We start from the raw sequence: 20,912 nt of genomic DNA, 5'->3' as shown, positions 1-20,912 counted from the left end.
ATCTCCCTATCCCTCGAGCCACGAGGGCAGCTAGCCGATCCACCGAAACTGGTGCAAGGGAGAGCCTAGTGCGCATCTTCCCGGCTCCAAGTGTGGAACCTAGAAGGACAAGATCGGCCGTGATTACCGTCCCCGAGGACTGCAGCTTTTTGTCTCGTCCGGTGAGAGTAGCAAGCTATCTGAGGCCTCTTGTCTCGGACTCGAATAAGCGAAAGATGGCCGGAGTCCCCTGGCAGAGTCTCATTAACGAAGGCATGCACGCGGGCAATCGAGTAAGCTTATCGACCTCTATCCTTGCATAATTCAATGTGAATTTTAGTTTCTCGTTTAACTTCTCCGTTTCTTTTACAGAATGTAGTGCTCATCAATGAAGCCTTCATCCGTGCTCAGCAAGAGGTTGACGACCTTAGAGGCCAGCTGGATGCCCAGGGTAGGGAAACGGAGAAGTTCCAGCACCTTTTGCAAGTGAAGGAGGATGAATTGAACCGAGCTGTTGCCCTTACCAACTGTTGACACCCAATTTTGTCCCACCTTTCCTCCGAAATACCTATTTTTCGCTTCCAATATTTTTGCAACTTTAAAAATAATTATTTGCATTTTTTTTTTACTATAATTATTAACTTTTATTAATACCGGCATTTCATTATCCTGTCATTATCTTTTACAACTGTTACTACTACCATTATTATTATTATTATTATTATTATTATTATTATTATTTTTATTACTACCGACATTATCATAATTTGCATTATAATCATTTCAAAGATTTTTTACCACCTTATGCATACGCATCGCATTTTATTTTGCACAATTAAATGATAGCGTTTATTTATTTTTAAAATATTATTGCACTTCGCTATTACAATGTCATACAATTTTATTACCCGAGCACTAATAACTAATATTTTTATATTAGGCAATGTTTTAGCACACTTAGTATATAATTAAAATGGGCCCTTTGTTTCAAATTTATAAAGCCCATATTTTAAATCCGACCGTCACAAATCGCGACTCATCCGTTCCGATTAATCCACAAACCTTCTGGACCCAAACCCATTAATGACCCACCATGTTTAAATTCATTCCAATTTTTTCGGACCAGTCCACATTTAAATTAATAGCCCAAATCACCCATACTCGCTTAAACACGACCCGGCCCAACCTCGTTTTAACAAAATGAAACCCCTAAGGGTTTCATCTTTTCCCTTCAAACCGCACCCCACTCTCTCTACCCTACCCTCTTCATCATCATCGTCATCCCCACCCCCTTCTCTCCTTTTCTTCTTCATCATCGTCATCCCCACCACCGCCGCTCTTCCCCGCTCCTCTCTCCTTTTCACCCACCGCACTTCCTTTCTCTTTTCTTAAAATCGAATGAAAAAACCCTATAAATGGTGGGGAGTGAAATCGGTTAAGAAGGGAGGGAACAACGAGGAGGACAAGATTTTTAGAGGATTTTTGGATTCAGGAAATTCTCCAAGAAACTGAGGTTTTTCGAGTGATTAAAATCCCCTTTAAAATTAAAATTCTGAAGCAAGTTTTTCGAAACCTTGAAAATCCCTAAAATATGAGTTTTTTTTTTAGTTGCCTATAATTTTTTAAAATACGAGTTTTATTAAGCAAAATACAATCTTGTTTTATTGTCGAGTCAAAATACCACATCAATTTTGTTTTCGTTTATCTCGGTGTTGCTGCGAATTCGAGCATCGCAAGCTCAGATTTGGTAGTGTTCGAGTGTAGATCGAAGATTCGCACCCACTTCGCTGCACCCGAAGCAGGTAATTCCCCTTTCCCTTTTACTTCGCATTTTATGTGTTCAATTTATGGATATTGGTTGTTTTTTTTGTTGTTATATTAATCAGCTTATCATGTTTAGATTATGTTGGTTGGTTCCCTGTTCTGTTAAAGTTTATTAGGCGCAATTTGTTGGAGATCGAATCCCCAGGAATATTGTGTGCATTAGTTTTTTTTTAGGATTAGTTAGCCTGAACAATTTATCTAGGATATGTTCTGATTCAGTCGTGTGTAGTTTGGGTTTACAATTACTTCGTTATGCTATAAAAGATTAAATTTATTTAGTTGTATTCTAAGTTATCCCACAGCCTGCCTAATCAGACTGTCACATGCTTAGTCTTCCTGCCAACATAATGACTCAAACCCATTATTGTTCTATATGCTTGGCTCTGAATCATGTTATTGAATTTATAGTCTCATGGGTTCAAGTATTATGGATCGGCTCTTGATTAGGTGTTTTAATTGCTTAGGTCCGTGGTAGGTTAGCATAATCCTCGGAAATTCATTGATACTGGTTTATGCTCGGTTTTAATTGGTTTCGAACGACTCCGTGATTTGTTTAAATGAAGTCAGTATGATTAAACATGCTATTAGTGTAGTCCGAAGATCTTGTTTGATATTGAAGTAGCCTGGGAATGCTATGTTGGTTCTGTTAACTGAATCAGGATTCTATATTGACTCATAATTTATGAAAACATGGTTAGTTTAAACTTCAATAATGTGGAGGACTTTGCCTAGTCCAAGGTTTGCACATGTCACTCTAAATTGGTCTTTGTGTCCAAATTCGTATGATGAATCACCTGCAATTTTGAGGTATATTTGATTAAGATCTTCTGCCTAGTATTTAAGACTCTGGCTGTTTTATGCTTTATCATGTTATACCTCCCCCTTCTTCTCTGATATTTTCCTCTGTTTCTAAGTAGCTAGATCATGCCCCCTATTAAATGTGAGTCCAGTGTGCAAATCTGTTTGTTTGTCTGTTGTGTGTTGTCTCTTTTGAGTGCTTGTTGCAGTATCTTAAAATGATGTCTTAAGTATGCTAACAAGTTGAAAATTGCTGCTGTTTGAATGTTCTTTGTCATCATAGATAGGGCATTATCAAATATTTTCTTAAGTCTAAATATAGGTTCGGCTGGTATTAGTATATTTAGTTGTATTGGGTCTCTCTTTGCTTTGTTTTGCTATCTGATCCTGCTGTCCCCTGTTTGATTTATATTTATGATCCAAATGCTCAGTTGGCTTATGTTCAGTTTAGCTTAGCTTAGTAGCCTTAAGCATATTCCTGTTTTAGTTAGCTCAGTTTCGTTTTAGTAGTTGAAATGCTTAGACATTCATGTTTAAGGTGGTTTAGTTTCCAGACTGGTAGTTAGCAGAATCTGCCTATTCATGTCTTAATTCATTTCAGATGATTTTAGTCTTATTAGCATGTCTGTGTTCATATGTAGTTCATTTGAATATACCGATCGCCATTGCTCGTATGATCGAAATGCCTTTGTATGATCGAAATGTACATACTATTTTCGGTTCCTTGTCCTTCCCTCCGGTGTAAGAAGGTAAGCGTGGTGGTTGAATATTTTGTTGGGAGTCTTAAATAAACGAAGAATTTGGTAATGGCTTGAACATGTTTTCATTTAGGAATAAGAAGTACCTTGGCCCTTTGGCAATCTGCATACATAATCCCGAAACTGTCCATTTAGGAATATATGTTGTTCTCTTAGATTCATGCTCGATCCCGCTATCACAAGCATGTGTAGATTGGTATGTTGGTTTTGGTTTGAAACACATAAGTTGACATGAAAGTGCATGAATTTCCTTTCCTTTTGTTTGCATTTTTTTTTAATCTGCCCATGATGTTGGCTTGTCTCCTTCTATTCTTCATCTAGTTTTGTTTGTGGTATGATATACCTCGAAATATACATAGTATATACACAACCTACTGATCTATTTTGAGTTTACATTTTGTATGCTTGACCTTATTCCTTGATTATATACTAATCCTTTTCCTTTTCATTTTATGCATGACCACCGCATACGAGTCCGAGCGACTCATCTCCCACCGCATTCGGTATTGGGCCAAAAGCCCAACGCACCCTTCTCGTGTCCGACCCGTCCGCAAAAAATAGAAATGAAAATCAGTTGGGCCGAAGCCCAACAAAGTGGCGAGAACAATTTTCGGGGCCAAAGCCTATACGGCGCAAAGATATAAATTCTGGGCTAAAAGCCCGATAGCAGCGGATCAGCAATATTAAATGGGCTGAGCCCATTTAATATTATTTGCTTTTATTTTCATTTTTTATGCATTTGATTTATATTTGTGCAACAAATACTTTATTTATTTTCTTAGTTAGAATGAACCTTAGCAAAATTAGTGGGCTTAGTCTTAGTAATGGGTAGTTAACCTAAGAAAAATTAATACTTAATCCCATAAGATTCATCTTCTTCTTTTTATATTAAAGTTATTTATAGTATCTATAATATTCACTTTTTATTATAATTGATTTTTCAAAATAGTATGAACACATATTTCGAGTTAAAGGAATCGTACTTTACTCCTACTGTCTTAGAAAATCAAAACGTCATTAACACGTAAATATGAGCTCAAGTATATTTTATAAATAACTCTTCAAGTTTGAATTAATCATGCATTTTTTATTAAGCATAGTTAATAAAAGGTAATGAAAAGGAGAAAGAAAATTCCATCCTGTCTATATTCCTAAACTGCAAAACCAATTAATATCTTATCATTTGAGTCGTTTCAAATATTTCTTACAATATTGCATAAACTTGCATTCTCTTCTGCCTATATGCAAATTATCATATTTTCGCAAATCTTTTTTAAATAACATTATTGTTTAAAGTTTAGCAATATTTATAAGCCTTATTTTAAATATCGTTTTCTTTTATGCAAATCATTTTGCCTTCTACAAATCCATTTCAAATAGCATTATTGCATTCCCACTTGAAGCCTTAGCAAGATTTATAAATATTATTTTTAAATAGCATCATTATATTTTTCTTTAAAAACCTCGGCAACATTTACAAACCATTTTCTTAAAATTTAAATATTACATTTGCATCTGTAATTTTAATTAATTAACCTAAGTTGACCGGATAACCGTAGTTAACGGATTCTAAAGGATGCCTAACCCCTTCCCTTTAGGATAATATAGAACCCTTACCTAGAATCACGCTGGTTAAGCAGATCATTAACGGAGGTTTAGATAGCTTTACCTTAGTTAATAATTAGGTGCCCTAATTCACCTTAAAATCAATTAGGTGGCGACTCCTTAAAATAAAGCAAAATAGGAATCACCAATATGTTGTACTCCGCTTCAACCCGGTTAAAATGGGGTATAACAGCTTGGCGACTCCGCTGGGGAAGTTATTTAGGTTCTTAACCATAACAAACTTAGGTTAATAATTAATTTGTTGGATGTTTGGTTGTTTTCTCTATTTTTGCCTTTATTGTTGCTTTATTTGTTTCTCTTATGTCTTTTAAGTGATTGTTTTATTATGTGAAATTTTCTATGTAATAATATGTTACTGCTTTCTTTAATCGGGCATTCCGTTCATATCTCTTCCACTCCCGGAAAATTCACACATATGCACACACTTAAGCGACTTCGCGGTTCGCGCCCGGTGCACTACTAAATTGCCCCCGTAGTTGGATTGATCTAGTGGATTTAGTCGATCGGCGGTGCGGCCGACGGCCACGGACTTTCCACTCCCAAGTTGTCCGCTGGGGGAGCTCGTGTCATAGGAAAACAACTCCTAGTCAGCCTAAGATAGAGCTAAGCCAAAACCCTTTTTAAGGACATGCACAAGCCTAGGAGGCTTAATACCCAAGGTGTATTAAGTCCATTAGTCAACCTCTTCCAAATGTCCAAGTGGGTTTGCGACCCCGAGCGACGGTTATCACGTTATGTGCATTGATTTGAAGGATAAACGTTTTTATGTGGACCATGTGCTATTTAGGTAGAACTAACCATTTGTGAACGCAGGCAACCATGAGTCAGCACAATGCCTACCCAAGGTTTAGCATGGTTTTGAGCGTCCCTCCCCAACTAAAAGCATGGTGGATTGATTTGGGAGATTACGGACAGCGGGTTGTACGTGGAGCCTTGGGGCACTTACCGTCTTTGATGGATATCCAACCCTGTAGAGACATCATCGAGGCGGCGACTGTGTTTTGGGATGAGAAAAGGGCCGTGTTTAGATTTGGCAACATTGAGATGGCTCCGTTGTTAGAGGAAATAGGAGGCTGTATAGAAAATCTTTGCTTTATTACATAAGCAGAAGAAATGGCAAAACTGTGGCATGATTATTCCAAAAGAACCTTTACCAAAAGAATTTGTTGACAGCTTCGGGTTCAGAAAAGGTAAGGGCGTCGAGTGTTTACAAAGGTCTATGATACCATTTGAGTATTTGTACCGTAGGTTTGGTTATCAACGAAGTTTTACCGATCATCAAGACGAGTTCTTCTCCTACGGCTCTTGGAAACAAAAACGGTGCTTCGCTTTCGCAGTGTGTTTTTTGGGAACTATGGTGTTTCCTAAAGGAACCACAAGAGACATTCACACCCATCTCATTACTGTGACTAGAGCTCTATTTGGTGGCATCGACGGGAAACACTACACGGTGGTCCCTATGGTTGTGGCAGATATCTACCGAGCATTAGGGCATTGCAAGCACGGGTATAAGCATTTTGAAGGATGCAACTTGCTTTTACAGGTTTGGTTGATGGAACATCTTCAAAAGGTCGATGGGGGTCTAGCACTCCGAAAGCCGACGGGTGAAAATCACATTCTGGGGCATGTTCCAGGCGCTATCTTGACGGGTAGATCATTTGAAAAGCCAAATTGTGTGAAAGAGTGGGTAGAACTTCTCAGCCATTTGAACGATGATTCAATTCAATGGATGTTCAGTTGGTTTCCATCCGAGGGTTTGATGTTTCGTACGAAGATCGTGCCATTTTTGGTTCTGATGGGACTTCGGGGCTTGCAACCTTACGCCCCACTGAGAATTTTAAGGCAATCTGGAAGAAAGCAAAATATACCTTTAGTGGCAGACATGGATCATTATCGAACTGACTACAAGGAAGGGAAAATTCCTTTTGCAAAAGAGGTTACCCGCATGTGGAAATTGAGGGAAACTATGAAAGCAGATTCAATCGAGCCAAATAGATACCAAGCGGGATGCGAGGATAACTATCTGGAGTGGCTGACCGCTAACCTGGAAGGATCAATCAAACCTGGCATTAGTCTGAGGGGGCGAATTAAGGATGGGGAAGCAGAAGCATGCATCTTACTCCGGCAATTGCGTAAGAAAAGTCTTGTCTCTGAAATCGAGCACCATGCGCAGCTTAAGGAAAAGGAAAGGGAGGCAGAGAATTGGAAGCAGCAGGCACTTAGTTACGAGCAAAACATGCGAGAATTGGATGCACTCCTAGCTGAGCAAGGGGACACTTGCATCAAAGAAGGCATCAAAACGGGAGGAATTCTAGCTATGTCGTACCTTGCCCAGAATCGCTGAAAGATCGATCAATCAATCCAGGCAACCAAGAGGCTCAGGAGCAACGAAGGGCCCTCCTCATTTTAATTAGCTTATGAAAGTCAAGTAGTAATTGTAATAACTATTTTTGTATTGGGGTTTAAAATTTCTAAACATTGTATGTTTTGGAGGCTTTCAATTAATAGCACATTGGGATGACACATAATTACATTTTTTATCCTTCAAATCCACGTTAGGCCCACCTCTGGCACAAAAGAGGTCCATGCATAATAGGTCGCGCTGTGTTTGTTCTGTCCCCTTTTACTATTTAATTCGTTGCCATACAATATGTGCTTTGTTTTCTATGCAATATGTGTTGTTTGCTATGCAATATATGTTTTCTTGCATCGTTGTTTGCTCAATATTCGCATTATTTTAGCAGCAATAATTCGCACTATACTAACGCAATTTTCTTCATTTTTAAAGGTTTTCTTTTTGATTATTCCCCAAAAGGTTGATTCGTGTTGACTGCGAGCTGGCAGATCATCCATACTTCACGAGATCAAAAGCACGAGTGTCTAACAATATGAATGATTCAGGGGCATCCGAACAGACTGGTTTGGGACTTGTCACTCTTCCAAGAGACGAACCTGAGGCTTCAGGAGGAGGAAATGACGAACTCATCGCCCAGTTATTACAACAAATGGCCAATATGCAGACTGAAATTGAGCGACTGCGAAATCTCACCAACCTATCTATTACCCCGAACACTCCTACTTTGAACAAAGAGCCAACACAACTATCCCACCATCCTTTTCTCCTGTCGATTCGCCTGCTCTTCAAACCTTCCACTTCGAACCCTCTCGTCGAGTCTCGCACGATCAATCTAAATTCACCCTCTGTCCCCGACAAACTAACTCGCAACAAACCATCTCACAACAATCCAATCCACGGCAAGCCACCCCGCGACCAATCGACTCGCGACGGGCCGTCGACAAACCAACCTACAACAAACTATCCGCCGCAAAATGACCGCGACAAGCTAACCCATGACAAGTCAACTTCCAACAAATCAATCGCCTCCTTTCACTACTCTATATCCCTCAACCCCAGTTATCCAAACCACCCCGTTTTACCCCAAAACTACCGAACGACCCGACACATACCATTGCGCACTTAGCCATAACACGCGATATGTGCCACCGGTATATGTAGCGAAGCTCAACCTTTCTGACATGTGTCTTAATTCATTTCGGATGATTTTAGTCTTATTAGCATGTACGTGTTCATATGTAGTTCATTTGAATATCTTGTTGCTCATTGCCTCTATAGTAGAAATGCCTTTGTATGACTGAAATGTACATACCTATTTTCAGTTCCCTTGTCCTTCCCTCTGGTAAGAAGGTAACTGTGGTGGTTGAATATTTTGTTGGGAGTCTTAAATAAACGAAGAATTTGGTAATGGCTTGAACATGTTTTCATTTAGGAATAAGAAGTACCTTGGCCCTTTGGCAATCTGCATACATAATCCGAAGCTTGTCCATTTAGGAATATATGTTGTTCTCTTAGATTCATACTCGATCCGCTAGTCTGTCAAGCATGTGTAGATTGGTATGTTGGTTTTGGTTTGAAACACATAAGTTGACATGAAAGTGCATGAATTTCCTTTCCTTTTGTTTGCATTTTTTTTTAATCTGCCCATGATGTTGGCTTGTCTCCTTTATTCTTCATCTAGTTTTGTTTGTGGTATGATATACCTCGAAATATACATAGTATATACACGACCTACTGATCTATTTTGAGTTTACATTTTGTATGCTTGACCTTATTCCTTGATTATATACTAATCCTTTTCCTTTTCATTTTATGCATGACCACGCATACGAGTCCGAGCGACTCATCTCCCACCGCATTCGGTATTGGGCCAAAAGCCCAACGCGCCCTTCTCGTGTCCGCCGATCGCGCAAAAAATAGAAATGAAAAATCGGTTGGGCGAAGCCAGCCGGTGGCAAACAGAGACAATTTTACGGGCCAAAGCCCGTATGCGCGGCATATAAATTCTGGGCTAAAAGCCCGATAGCAGCGGATCAGCAATATTAAATGGGCTGAGCCCATTTAATATTATTTGCTTTTATTTTCATTTTTTATGCATTTGATTTATATTTGTGCAACAAATACTTTATTTATTTTCTTAGTTAGAATGAACCTTAGCAAAATTAGTGGGCTTAGTCTTAGTAATGGGTAGTTAACCTAAGAAAAATTAATACTTAATCCCATAAGATTCATCTTCTTCTTTTTATATTAAAGTTATTTATAGTATCTATAATATTCACTTTTTATTATAATTGATTTTTCAAAATAGTATGAACACATATTTCGAGTTAAAGGAATCGTACTTTACTCTATTTGTCTTAGAAAATCAAAAACGTCATTAACACGTAAATATGAGCTCAAGTATATTTTATAAATAACTCTTCAAGTTTGAATTAATCATGCATTTTTTATTAAGCATAGTTAATAAAAGGTAATGAAAAGGAGAAAGAAAATTCCATCCTGTCTATATTCCTAAGCGCAAAACCAATTAATATCTTATCATTTGAGTCGTTTCAAATATTTCTTACAATATTGCATAAACTTGCATTCTCTTACGCCTATATGCAAATTATCATATTTTCGCAAATCTTTTTTAAATAACATTATTGTTTAAAGTTTAGCAATATTTATAAGCCTTATTTTAAATATCGTTTTCTTTTATGCAAATCATTTTGCCTTACAAATCCATTTCAAATAGCATTATTGCATTCCCACTTGAAGCCTTAGCGCATTTATAAATATTATTTTTAAATAGCATCATTATATTTTCTTTAAAAACCTCGGACAACATTTACAAATCATTTTCTTAAAATTTAAATATTACATTTGCATCTTAATTTTAATTAATTAACCTAAGTTGACGGATAACGTAGTTAACGGATTCTAAAGGATGCCTAACCCGCTACTTTAGGATAATATAGAACCCTTACCTAGAATCACGGCGGTTAAGCGGATCATTAACGGAGGTTTAGATAGCTTTACCTTAGTTAATAATTAGGTGCCCTAATTCACCTTAAAATCAATTAGGTGGCGACTCCTTAAAATAAAGCAAAATAGGAATCACCAATATGTTGTACTCCGCTTCAACCCGGTCTAAATGGGGTATAACAGCTTGGCGACAACCCGAGCTCGACACAGTGAAGGCCGAAAACCTTCGATTAAAGGACGAGCTGGCCGGGATGGTCGAGAAGAACGGGCTTCTGGAAGAGGAGAAGGTCGGCCTTAGAGCTAAGACAATGCTCATTTTTATTCGAGGCTTAGTGAGCTCGAAACCACTATCTCTGACTCGGGGGAGCTTGACTCGGTCGAGTACGATGCGTGAACATGGCGAGAGGCATTGGGCGCTTGAATGCGAGAGTGCTAAGTATAGGGAGAGAATAAGGGTGTTCGAGCGAAAAGCGAGGACGGGGCCGGATATGCGACGAGCCGAAACCGAACTCGAGGAGATGGCCGAGGCTAATGACCTTCTTAAAGCCAAGCTCGAGTCGGCCACTCAATTCCAAAGAATCCTCGATGAAGAGAGAGATGAATTAGTGGCCAAGGCGGCGGTAGGCCGATTTGACGAAGCCTAAGGAGTGTGGAGGGCTGAGGGCTCATTCCACGATTGCGGTGGAGTATGAACGGTGGAAGTCTCGGAGGGCCACCCTTGAGCAAGCCGAGCGTGGCTTTGCGAATCTCCCGTCCCTGATACTCGAGGCTAAAAGGACCGAGGAAGAAACCAAAAGAGCCCTCGATAGTGACTCCGAAGACTCCGAGCGGACAGTGTCGAACGATGCAGATCCAGCCACACCGGATAGACCAGGTCCTGTATTTAGCCTTTATTTTGTCTTTTGCCTTTTTTGGCTTTTGTTTTTCAACTTCGTAGGAATTTCCGATGTAAAAAACCTACATATATGAAATGTGCATTTTTCTTGTTGACTCTTTATTCCTTTGCTTGAATGCTTGTTATGACTTTTGCCCGAATTGTTGGTCCGTTATAAGGACAAGCAGAGACTTCGGAGTCATTTTTTCGGACTATGCCTGTATATTGGCTTTTCTCTTCGTCCGGTACATTTTGTCCGGGAATTGGATCGAGTGGTTTGCCCGTAGGACTTATTTATGCTTTGTGAATTTAAACGTCTCCGAATCACGTTAGGCATTTTTAAGGCCGATATTTTTTGCCTATTCACTTATCATAGATTAGGTTCGGACACTGAATCACACGCCACCAATTTCGATGTAGCAGTCCCCGTTCGAGGGTGTTGAAGATTTTGGCTCGGTTGATGTGACCTTGTTGCCTTTGTCGAATTTATTTGTAGTGCCCTTGAGTAGGGTATATGAATAAGCGATGCCGAAATTCGGCGGTAATCACCGGGGTAGGGTGCTTTAACAAGAAGACATATCGAAATGCAATAATCCGAATTTTTAATAATCTTTGTATTGCAAGTATTTGTACGTACATGATATGAGGATTTTATCTGTTTCCTTCTGTTTTTTCGTAGCAAATACTAAGTGAACACGATTCGTTCTGATCGTTTGGTCCTTACATCAAAACCTAATACAGAAGGTCCAGTTTTGGTTTTGCCGTAGCAAATACTAAGTGGACACGATTCATTCGATCGTTTGGTCCTTACGTCGAAACCTAATGCGGAAAATTCGATTTTCGAGGACCCGACGACGGTCTGCTTTGTTGAGCTCCTCCGTTTCGACTAACGGGGTAAACCTCGATGTGGATATGCCGGTCCCTAGTGCTTCCTCCATTTGCAAGAATCGGGTAAGCAGCTACTAAATCCAGCTCGTTGGGTGTGGCAAGGATTCCGGGCATTTGTACTCTTCTTAATCTAGTAACACGTTGTACTTGTTGCCTCATTAAAAATCTTGTCGGAAAAACCCATTTTGGGACAAAATCGTACAAAGCAAAAGAGTGCAACACGTGTTTTCAGACCTAGCACCTAACTTTATCCGGTACTTGACTTCCTGTAAAAAAGAAAAGGTTAATAAACACAAGTGTCCATACCTTAGCACGATAGTATCTCTTCAAATGAGCCATTCCGGTTATTCCGCAACGTTGCCGTCATGGATTCGAATTTTGATACGATCCTTTGCCCGTTACCTCGGTTATCTTGTACGGCGGCTTCCCGATTCAGAGCCCGGTTTTCATCGTTGGGATTCTTGGTGTTCAAGGTAACTTTTCAAAGTACTAAGTCCCCAACTTGAAAATGCCGAAAATTGGCCCTCCGATTGTAGTACCTTTCCATTCTCTGCTTCTGGGTTGCAATACGGACCAACGCGTTTTCGCGAAGTTCATCCGTGAGATCGAGTTTTACAGCCATGGCCTCCTCGTTTGACCCCTTGGTGGTGTACCCGAATCGGAGACTCGATTGATCGGAACAGAAATGAGGGCTTCGGCCCGTAGACCAACGAGAAGGGTGTTTCTCCGGTGCTTGATTTCGATGTGGTTGTAAGCCACAATACCTCGGTAGTACTTCCTTCCAATGATGCTTTGATGTTTCAAGTCTTTTCCTCAGATTTTGAATTATTATTTTATTCGTGGATTTCGCCTGTCCGTTTGCACACGGGTGATACGGAGTTGGTACGATTTTCTTGATCTTTAACCCCTCGAGGAAATCATTGACTTTGCCACCAACGAACTGAGGACCGTTATCACAAGTTATCTTGGCGGGGATGCCAAAACGACAAATAATGTGGTCCCGTATAAGTCAATAACTTCCTTCTCTCTAATCTTTTCGAAGGCACAACGACCCGTTTGGAGAAATAGTCGGTCATAAATAAAATAAAACGGGCCTTACACGGTGCCCGTGGCAATGGACGCGACAATGTCCGTTCCCCGGCCATGAAGGGCCAAGGTGATATCCGCGGTGCGACGACTCACGGTGATGAATCATCGGGCGTGTCTTTGACACCGTCACATTTTCGGAAAAATTCTTGAATCATCCTCGTCCGGTTCCGGTAGTAACCGGCTCTAATAATTTTTCGGACTAAGGCTTCGATCTTGCGGAGTGATTGCGCGGGTCCCTCGTGTCTTCTCTCGTCACATACTCGGTTTCTCGGGACCCGAAACAACGGCCCGGAGGTCTAAGAAGATCGTAGATACAATTGCCAGGTACCAAGTAGAATCGGCGCTGCTTTTGTCTTGGTAATAGTGATTCTTTTGGGTCGCTCGGGAGCTTTCCATCTTGCGAGTAGTCGATGTATTTGTTACCAATCCCAAGTTAAACCCGTTGTGTTTTATTTCGGCATGCCCATTTTCTATCGCAAGATTCATCAAGTGCACCACGGTCCGGGGGTTGATTTCTTCCCTTTTGAAGATCCCAAATTGACGATGCGTCGGCCTCGTTGTTCTGCTCACGGGTACGTGTCTTTGTATGGTCCGTTCTTTTCGCCGGTGTAGTATCACTTGAATTTTCCAAATACCTTTGCATCGGTTCGTCTTTAATCTCGAAGACACCATTCACACAGTTAACGACCAAGAGAGAGTCGCGTTGCTTGATTATTTTGGCCCCCGTACTAGGAGCTAATTCCAAACCTGTGATCATAGCCTCGTACTCGGCTTCGTTGTTAGTCATTTAGATTCTAATAGATTGTCGAACGCGTCCCCGTGGGGGGACCAATGATTCCTAGCCCGAACCTTTAAAGGTTCAGAAATTTACTAGAACCGTATTTTTGTGCATTGGAATAATCGGATTAATTATAATAAATTAAGGACAAAACTATTTCGGGATACAAAAGTCGGGATTTTTGACCTTCGATTTTTTATTTTGAGATATAAGTCGTGCATGAATTTATTGGTATGGAACAATTAGGAAAATTTGGGACCAAAAGTGATAAAATTGGAAGTTGAAAATCATGAATTACTGGCCCTTGGCCGTGTGGCATAAAGTGGTGCCCACACAATTTTGTGTCATCTTTTAATTGATCGACACGTTAATGTGGGCAGATTTTTGTACAACTCAAAGAGAGGGATTAAAAGATGACCTTTAGTCATCTTTTAGTTCATTTCAACACTTGCAAAAAAAAAGTTGAAGACCTCTCCATTGAAGGAGGCTCTCGGCCAGCCATATAGAAAAATCCACTCCCGTTTCTTGTCCTTCTAAAATTATTTTGTTGATGTAAACCCACTATATTGAGGTCCTTTAAGTAGCGTGGAAGCATCGTTGGAGCGATCGATCCATTAGTTTTCATCTTTTGGAAACCTAGGCTATTGGAAAGTTGAAAAAAGAAAGGTAAGCATTCATTATGTTTTATGTATTGTGAAGGTTGTATGCTTGTTGTAGTATGTTAAATTGGATGAATATCGTGAAAAATGTTATGTTAGATATGAGTTGTGTGTAAGGGGTGCCATCCGTGCAAGTGGGTGTGTGTTGTGTTGTGTTGAAACTATGAATTAAAGCTTAGTTAGCATTGTTATGATCATTGTAGGGTGAAGAATGAATAAAAATCATCTTTGTATGTTGGTGGGAGATTATGGCCGAATGTAGGCCATTATTGTAGCGAGAATTGAATTAACGTCGCTTAATGTTTTAGTCGTCGTCGCTATGAATTCTATGTTGGAAATGAATGTTTAGTGACTCAAAATGATATTGTGATTGTTGCGGACTGATTTGGAGATTATTGTACATTTAATGTAAATCATATATTGATGAGAATAGCATCGTTAGAATGTAAATTGTGGATACAATCATGATTTGAAAATGAGGAATAAGTTGAAGTGAGGTTCTCGGTTTGGGGCTATTTTCGAAAATTTGAATTGGAGAAAATTTTGGATTGTTGGAAATGTTGTATGGATTGCTTAGAATGTCTTTAAATATTGTTGGTATGGGTTCGGGTTAGTATGTGAATGTATAAGCGTCGACGTTGGCTTGAATGCAAGTCGTCGAAGTGAATTTGTGTAAGTTGTTGAATAATGGAAAAGAAAGCTATTGTTGTTGTATTGTTTTCCGTATTGGTTGTTGATGTTGCTAGGTTGGTTATTGTTGCTGTTGTTGATTGTTTTGGCCGAGTTTAATTCTCGGGGTAGCCTATTTACAGGGGAAATGCTACCCAAATTTCTGTAGAATTAAGGACGAAATTGGAATTTAATGCCCAAAAAGTCTTTAGGTAATGTTTGGCATTTTATGGCTTGTTTATAGATCGTGGGCAGCCCGAATCATAGGTGGGATTTAGCTTGAGTTTGGATCATTTTGGAGAGCGTTTGAGGTATGTAAAGTAACCTTTTCTTTTGGCATGCCTTAGTTAAAATAGGCTATGATACGAGCCTCTAGGAAACTCTATTCTCGCAATACGAGCTTGTCTATGATTCGCATTTGTTTCCTTGGGATTCTTGTGCTAATATGCCATAACATTGATCCTTATATCCTTGGAATTCATAAGTTGCAAAGGTTATGTGAAAGCTGATTTTTTTTTTGGAAAGAATTGTTCTTTAACGATTCTAAAACTACAAACGCCCATAACTTTCTCAGAAAAGCTCGGATTGCTTTGAAATTTTTGTAGGAGTTTGTATGATATAGAATGAGTATGTTTTTCATAGGCGGGCTCAGTTCGGGTCTATACTCGTCCGTGGGTCCCGCGACGCCCTTTTATGTGAATTCGATAACTTTTGAAACAAAAGTAACAATTATTATTCCGATTTCGAATATGACTATTTTACTTATCTTTTGGATTTATAATAATGCTTTTATGAATATGATTACTCACTACTCCGCTCGTGCCTACTATGATATCGTTCGCCGGTTCTGTTGTCGTGCGCGTTTTGATATACTCCGGTGTTATGCTGTGTTTATGGTTCACCGAGCTCCTCGCTCGAGGGCCGGGTTCCACCTATATTTGGTGATATGCTGTGTATGGTGATATGCTGTGTATGATATGTGACGGAGATTCGGAGATTTGAAACTTTTTACGGTGTTATCCGTGTTATGGCGCCATCGACGAGCGGCGACCATATTTCTGTGCCATGCATGATTTATATTTTGAAGTAACATTTTGATATTTTGGAAATGCATTTACTTTACGTACCTCTATTTCGATTGTGACCGATTTGTATACTAGATTTTCGCTTTGCATACTCGTACATATTTCGTCACCGACCCCCTTTCTTCGGGGCGCGTTTCATGCCCGAGTACGGTACGCATTTGGTGATCCACCGTTTAGGACACCTCTTCGCTATTTGAGTAAGTCTCCTCTCATTCCGGAGCTTATATTTTTGGTATATATATTCGTCGTTGCATTTGTATATATTTGTTCATGGGTACGGCGGGCCCCGTCCCGTCATATGATTCTCGTCTGTCTGTTTAGAGGTACGTGGACATGTTTGTGGGTTGTGCCTACTTCTCGTACGTATGTGTGTGTATACGTTGTGTTTGGGCGATTTCATTCGCGCCGTAGCGACACTTTGTCGGCCACACATATGTATATATGTTGTTTGATTTTGTGTGGCCTTTGTTGGTATTTTCTATGCGCGAGGTTATTTTGGATAGTCCGTAAAACAAAGGAAACTGCCGAAATTTTCGGAAATTATATAAATTTGGAACACGACTTGTCGCTTCTCGTTATATACTTGGATGCGTTTGATATACCTTGTGATAGTGTTTGATAGGTGTGTTTGGGTGCCCAGATCGGGCACTAGTCACGGCCTACGGGGTTGGGTCGTGACAGAGGCCCCGTCCGTGTGTAGCGACCAAATACTCGAAGCTTTTCGCGAGGTTAGCAGAAGTTCTTTCTCAACCTCAGGGACCATAGCCGGGGTGAAGTCTGCCACAAAGTCGGCTAAGATCTGGGACTTGATGGCCGTCCGAGGCTTGTATTCGATATCATATCCGCTAATCTCTAAAGCCCATTTAGTTAGTCTACCCGATAATTTCGGTTTATTCATGATGTTCTTTAGAGGGTAAGTAGTCACTACACATATCGGATGGCTTAGGCTTAAGCTTTCTAGAAGCACTTACCAATGCCAATGTTTAACTTTTTTCTAGGTGGGGATAACGGGTCTCCGCATCCCCAAAGTTCTACTCGCATAATATTTAGGAAATTGTGTACGATTCTTCTCGGACCAAAACACCACTTACCGTGCACCTCGGATACGGCAAGGTAGAGAAAAAGCTGCTCGTCCGCTTTCGGTGTGTGCAGTAGAGGCGGGCTGGACAAGTACCTTTTCAATTCTTGCAAAGCTCTTTGGCACTCCGGGGTCCAAACGAAGTCATTCTTCTTCCTTAGTAAGGAGAAAAAATGGTGACTCTTGTCCGAGGATCTCGATATGAACCGACTCAGCGCCGCTATCCTTCCGGTGAGCCTCTGCACTCCTTTGACGTTATTTACCACCTCAATATCCTCGATTGATTTGATCTTGTCCGGGTTAATTTTGATCCCTCGGTTGGATACCATGAAACCCAAGAATTTGCCCGACCGGACACCGAAGGCACATTTCTCCGGGTTAAGCTTCATGTTGTATTTTCGGAGCACATCGAAGGTTTCCTGCATATGTTTTAAATGGTCCTCTATTTCCAGGAATTTGACAACTATGTCATCAATGTAAACTTCCATTGTTTTTCCTATCTGTTCTTCGAACATCCTATTAACTAGGCGTTGGTAAGTTGCACCGGCATTTTTTAATCCGAAGGGCATGACATTGTAATAGTAAGTCCCGTACCTGGTAATAAAGGACGTTTTCTCTTGATCCTCGGTGCGTCGGTTGGTTATACCGGAATAAGCGTCGAGAAAACTTAACATCTCATGCCAGTACCGTCGCGTCGATCATTCTATCGATGTGAGGCATCGGAAATGAATCCTTCGGGCATGCTTTGTTTAGATCCTTATAATCAACGCACATTTGAAATTTATTACCTTTTTTCGCCACCACCACTACGTTAGCCAGTCAATCCGGGTATTTTACCTCCAGAATAGAGCCTATTTTCAAAAGCTTCGTTACCTTATCCTTTACGAAGGAGTGCTTTAGTTCTGCCATAGGCCTCCGCTTTTGCTTCACCAGGAGAAATCTCCCGTTAAGGCTGAGCTTGTGAGTTGTTACTTCTGGTGGCACACCTGTCATATCTATATGGGACCATGCGAAAAAATTGGCATTAGCTTGAGGAAATTTAATTAACTTGTTCCTGAGCTCCGAGGTTAACCCCGTGCCCAGGTATACCTTTCTATTCGGTAAATATTCAAACAAAATTACTTGCTCCAACTCCTCTACTGTAGACTTGGTTGCATCCGAGTTATCCGGCAAGACGAATGATCTGGGAACACCGAAATCATCCTCTTCATGCCCCGGGTCCAACCCCTTCTACTCCGTTGTCGAACCCGCGTACTTTAGTTGCTATTTAGAATCCTTGCCCCCGGTTGACTCATCTTATTTTTTATCCAATTTTTTGGGAAAGGGTGACATTTCCTCGATCGCGAACATTTCCCTTGCAGCGGGCTGTTCACCTTGGATGGTTTTTATCCCCTCCGGGGTCGGGAATTTCAGCATCTGATGTAATGTCAATGGCACGGCCCTCATTCTATGTATCCATAGTCTACCCAGCAATGCATTATACTTCATATCACCTTCGATTACATAGAACACCGTTTGTTGAATAGTGCCATCAATGTTCGTCCAAGAAATAGAAATCTCCCCTTCGTGGTTTCACTCGCCATATTGAACCGCGAGCACTCGGGCTACGGTACGATCTAATCGAGTAGCCTCGGCTATTCAACTACTCTCCCCTGGGATGATGTTGGCGAGCTACGGGTCAATCAAAATACGTTTAACTTGCGATTTAAAAATAAGAATAGAAATTACCAATGCATCATTGTGCAGTTGAATGATGCCTTCGGCGTCCTCGTTGCTGAAAGTGATGGAACCCTCAGGCATGTAATCCTGGCTACGCTTCTCGCGTACAATGGAAACCTTTGTCTGCTTCATCACCGGGCCCCGAGGCGTATCCATACCCCCGATTATCATGTTGATTATATGCTGAGGCTCCACCGGTTCAACCCGTTTGTTTGACTCCCTTTCCTTGAAGTGGCCTTTAGCTCGCTCACTCAGGAATTCACGAAGGTGACTATTTTTTAAAAACGGGCCACCTCTCTCTTAATTAGCGGCAGTCTTAGATTACGTGCCCATGAGTTTCGTGGTACTCGCACATCACGTTCGGGTCTCGCTGATCAGGATTCGATCTCAATGGTCTCGGCCATCTTGCTTCTACGATCGACTGTATGGCCGAGGACGAGATCGAAGTATTGACGGAAGTTTGTATTCGATATCTTGACGGTCTCTGTTGGTAGCCGAGCTCCCGGCATCACTTCTAAATGATAGACCTCGGCTGTTCGATGGCCGCTCGATTCGTTTATCTCCCCGGCTGGAGAATTGGCCGGGACCAATCTGTTATATCCTGTATTTTTGGACGTTGGATTATTCGTAAGTTAATCGACATAAGTTCAAGGACAATATTATTTTTGAGATATGAGACAAGGACTTTTTAATCCCGATTTTAATAACATGATTTGCTTGTAAATTTCAATTAGTGTAGAAATATTAGTGGAGATTAGGGATTAATTAACCATGATTAGATTATTAAGTGGGGATTAATGATTAATTAAGTTAATTAGTGTATTAAATGGACCCCACTACAACATGGCCGAATCTGATTGGTCCATGCCATATTGGGACACTTGTCAACATGGCTGGTTGCATATAAATAGCACATGATGACTCACTTAGCCATAACTTCATCTTCACCAAAGTTGAAATGGGAGAAAAAAAAAACCACACGGCCATGGCAGCTCTTTGAAGCTCACGACCAGCCCTTTTCAACACCATTAAATTGCTAATCTTCATCTTGATTTGGAGAAGGAATTATGAACAACCATGGCTGCCAAGCTCTCGGCCAAGTTCTATATTTTGATAGCAAGAAAATTTTGAATTCCTAGGGTGTTCTAGACGTTTAAGAGTGCAACACTTTGCTTGATGATCAGCAACGTGAACTTATATTTTTAGAGCAGCAAGGACACTTGTAAACTTGAGTTATAATTTCCAGCAACGTTGAGAGGCCAAGCTTGCTAAGGTAAGGTTTATTCCCTCCTACATGTTTTAGAGATGGTTTGGTCTTTGTATAATTTGGTGGATGTGGAATTGGATGCAAGGAATTGTATATGTTAATGTTAAGGTTCTGTTTGGGCCGTGTTGGGGCTGTTCTAATTTAATAATGGTGGATTAATTTTGATTAGTGTTGTCGTTATTGTTGTCATTGATTATATGATGAAAGTGAAAGAATTTCATATTTAAGGTTATAGTTGTATTGTATTTGAGAATGATCTGGTTGTGTTGAAATGATGGAAATATAGTTATAAGTAGGTATATGTGTTGTTGTTCTTGTTGAATTGGAGGACTAAGTGTAGTTAAGATTATGCATTGTGTTGTTGTAATTGTTGGACTATTATAAGGTCATTTCGATGAAGTGTTGTGGCTATAGATTATTGGGAGTAACTTGAATATGTCGTAGTCGTTATGTTGACTATTATTGAATGTTGTAATGTGTGGGCTGATTTGGAATGTT

General features: G+C 40.3%; 1 protein-coding gene across 1 annotated transcript; it reads left to right on the top strand.

The window, feature by feature from the left end:
* Positions 1-1,637: 1,637 nt before the first annotated feature.
* On the top strand, positions 1,638-7,580 carry LOC132060002 (uncharacterized). Its single transcript, XM_059452847.1, has 2 exons — positions 1,638-1,781; positions 5,799-7,580. The coding sequence occupies exon 2, from the start codon at positions 6,115-6,117 to the stop codon at positions 7,327-7,329; it is 1,215 nt and encodes a 404-aa protein (XP_059308830.1). The 5' UTR covers positions 1,638-1,781; positions 5,799-6,114; the 3' UTR covers positions 7,330-7,580.
* The last annotated feature ends 13,332 nt before the right edge of the window (positions 7,581-20,912 follow it).

This window comes from Lycium ferocissimum, chromosome 6 (genome assembly GCF_029784015.1).
Source record: "Lycium ferocissimum isolate CSIRO_LF1 chromosome 6, AGI_CSIRO_Lferr_CH_V1, whole genome shotgun sequence".
Taxonomy (NCBI): Eukaryota; Viridiplantae; Streptophyta; class Magnoliopsida; order Solanales; family Solanaceae; genus Lycium; species Lycium ferocissimum.
The sequence above is the reverse complement of the archived record's forward strand: the minus strand, read 5'-3'. Positions and strand labels throughout refer to the sequence as shown.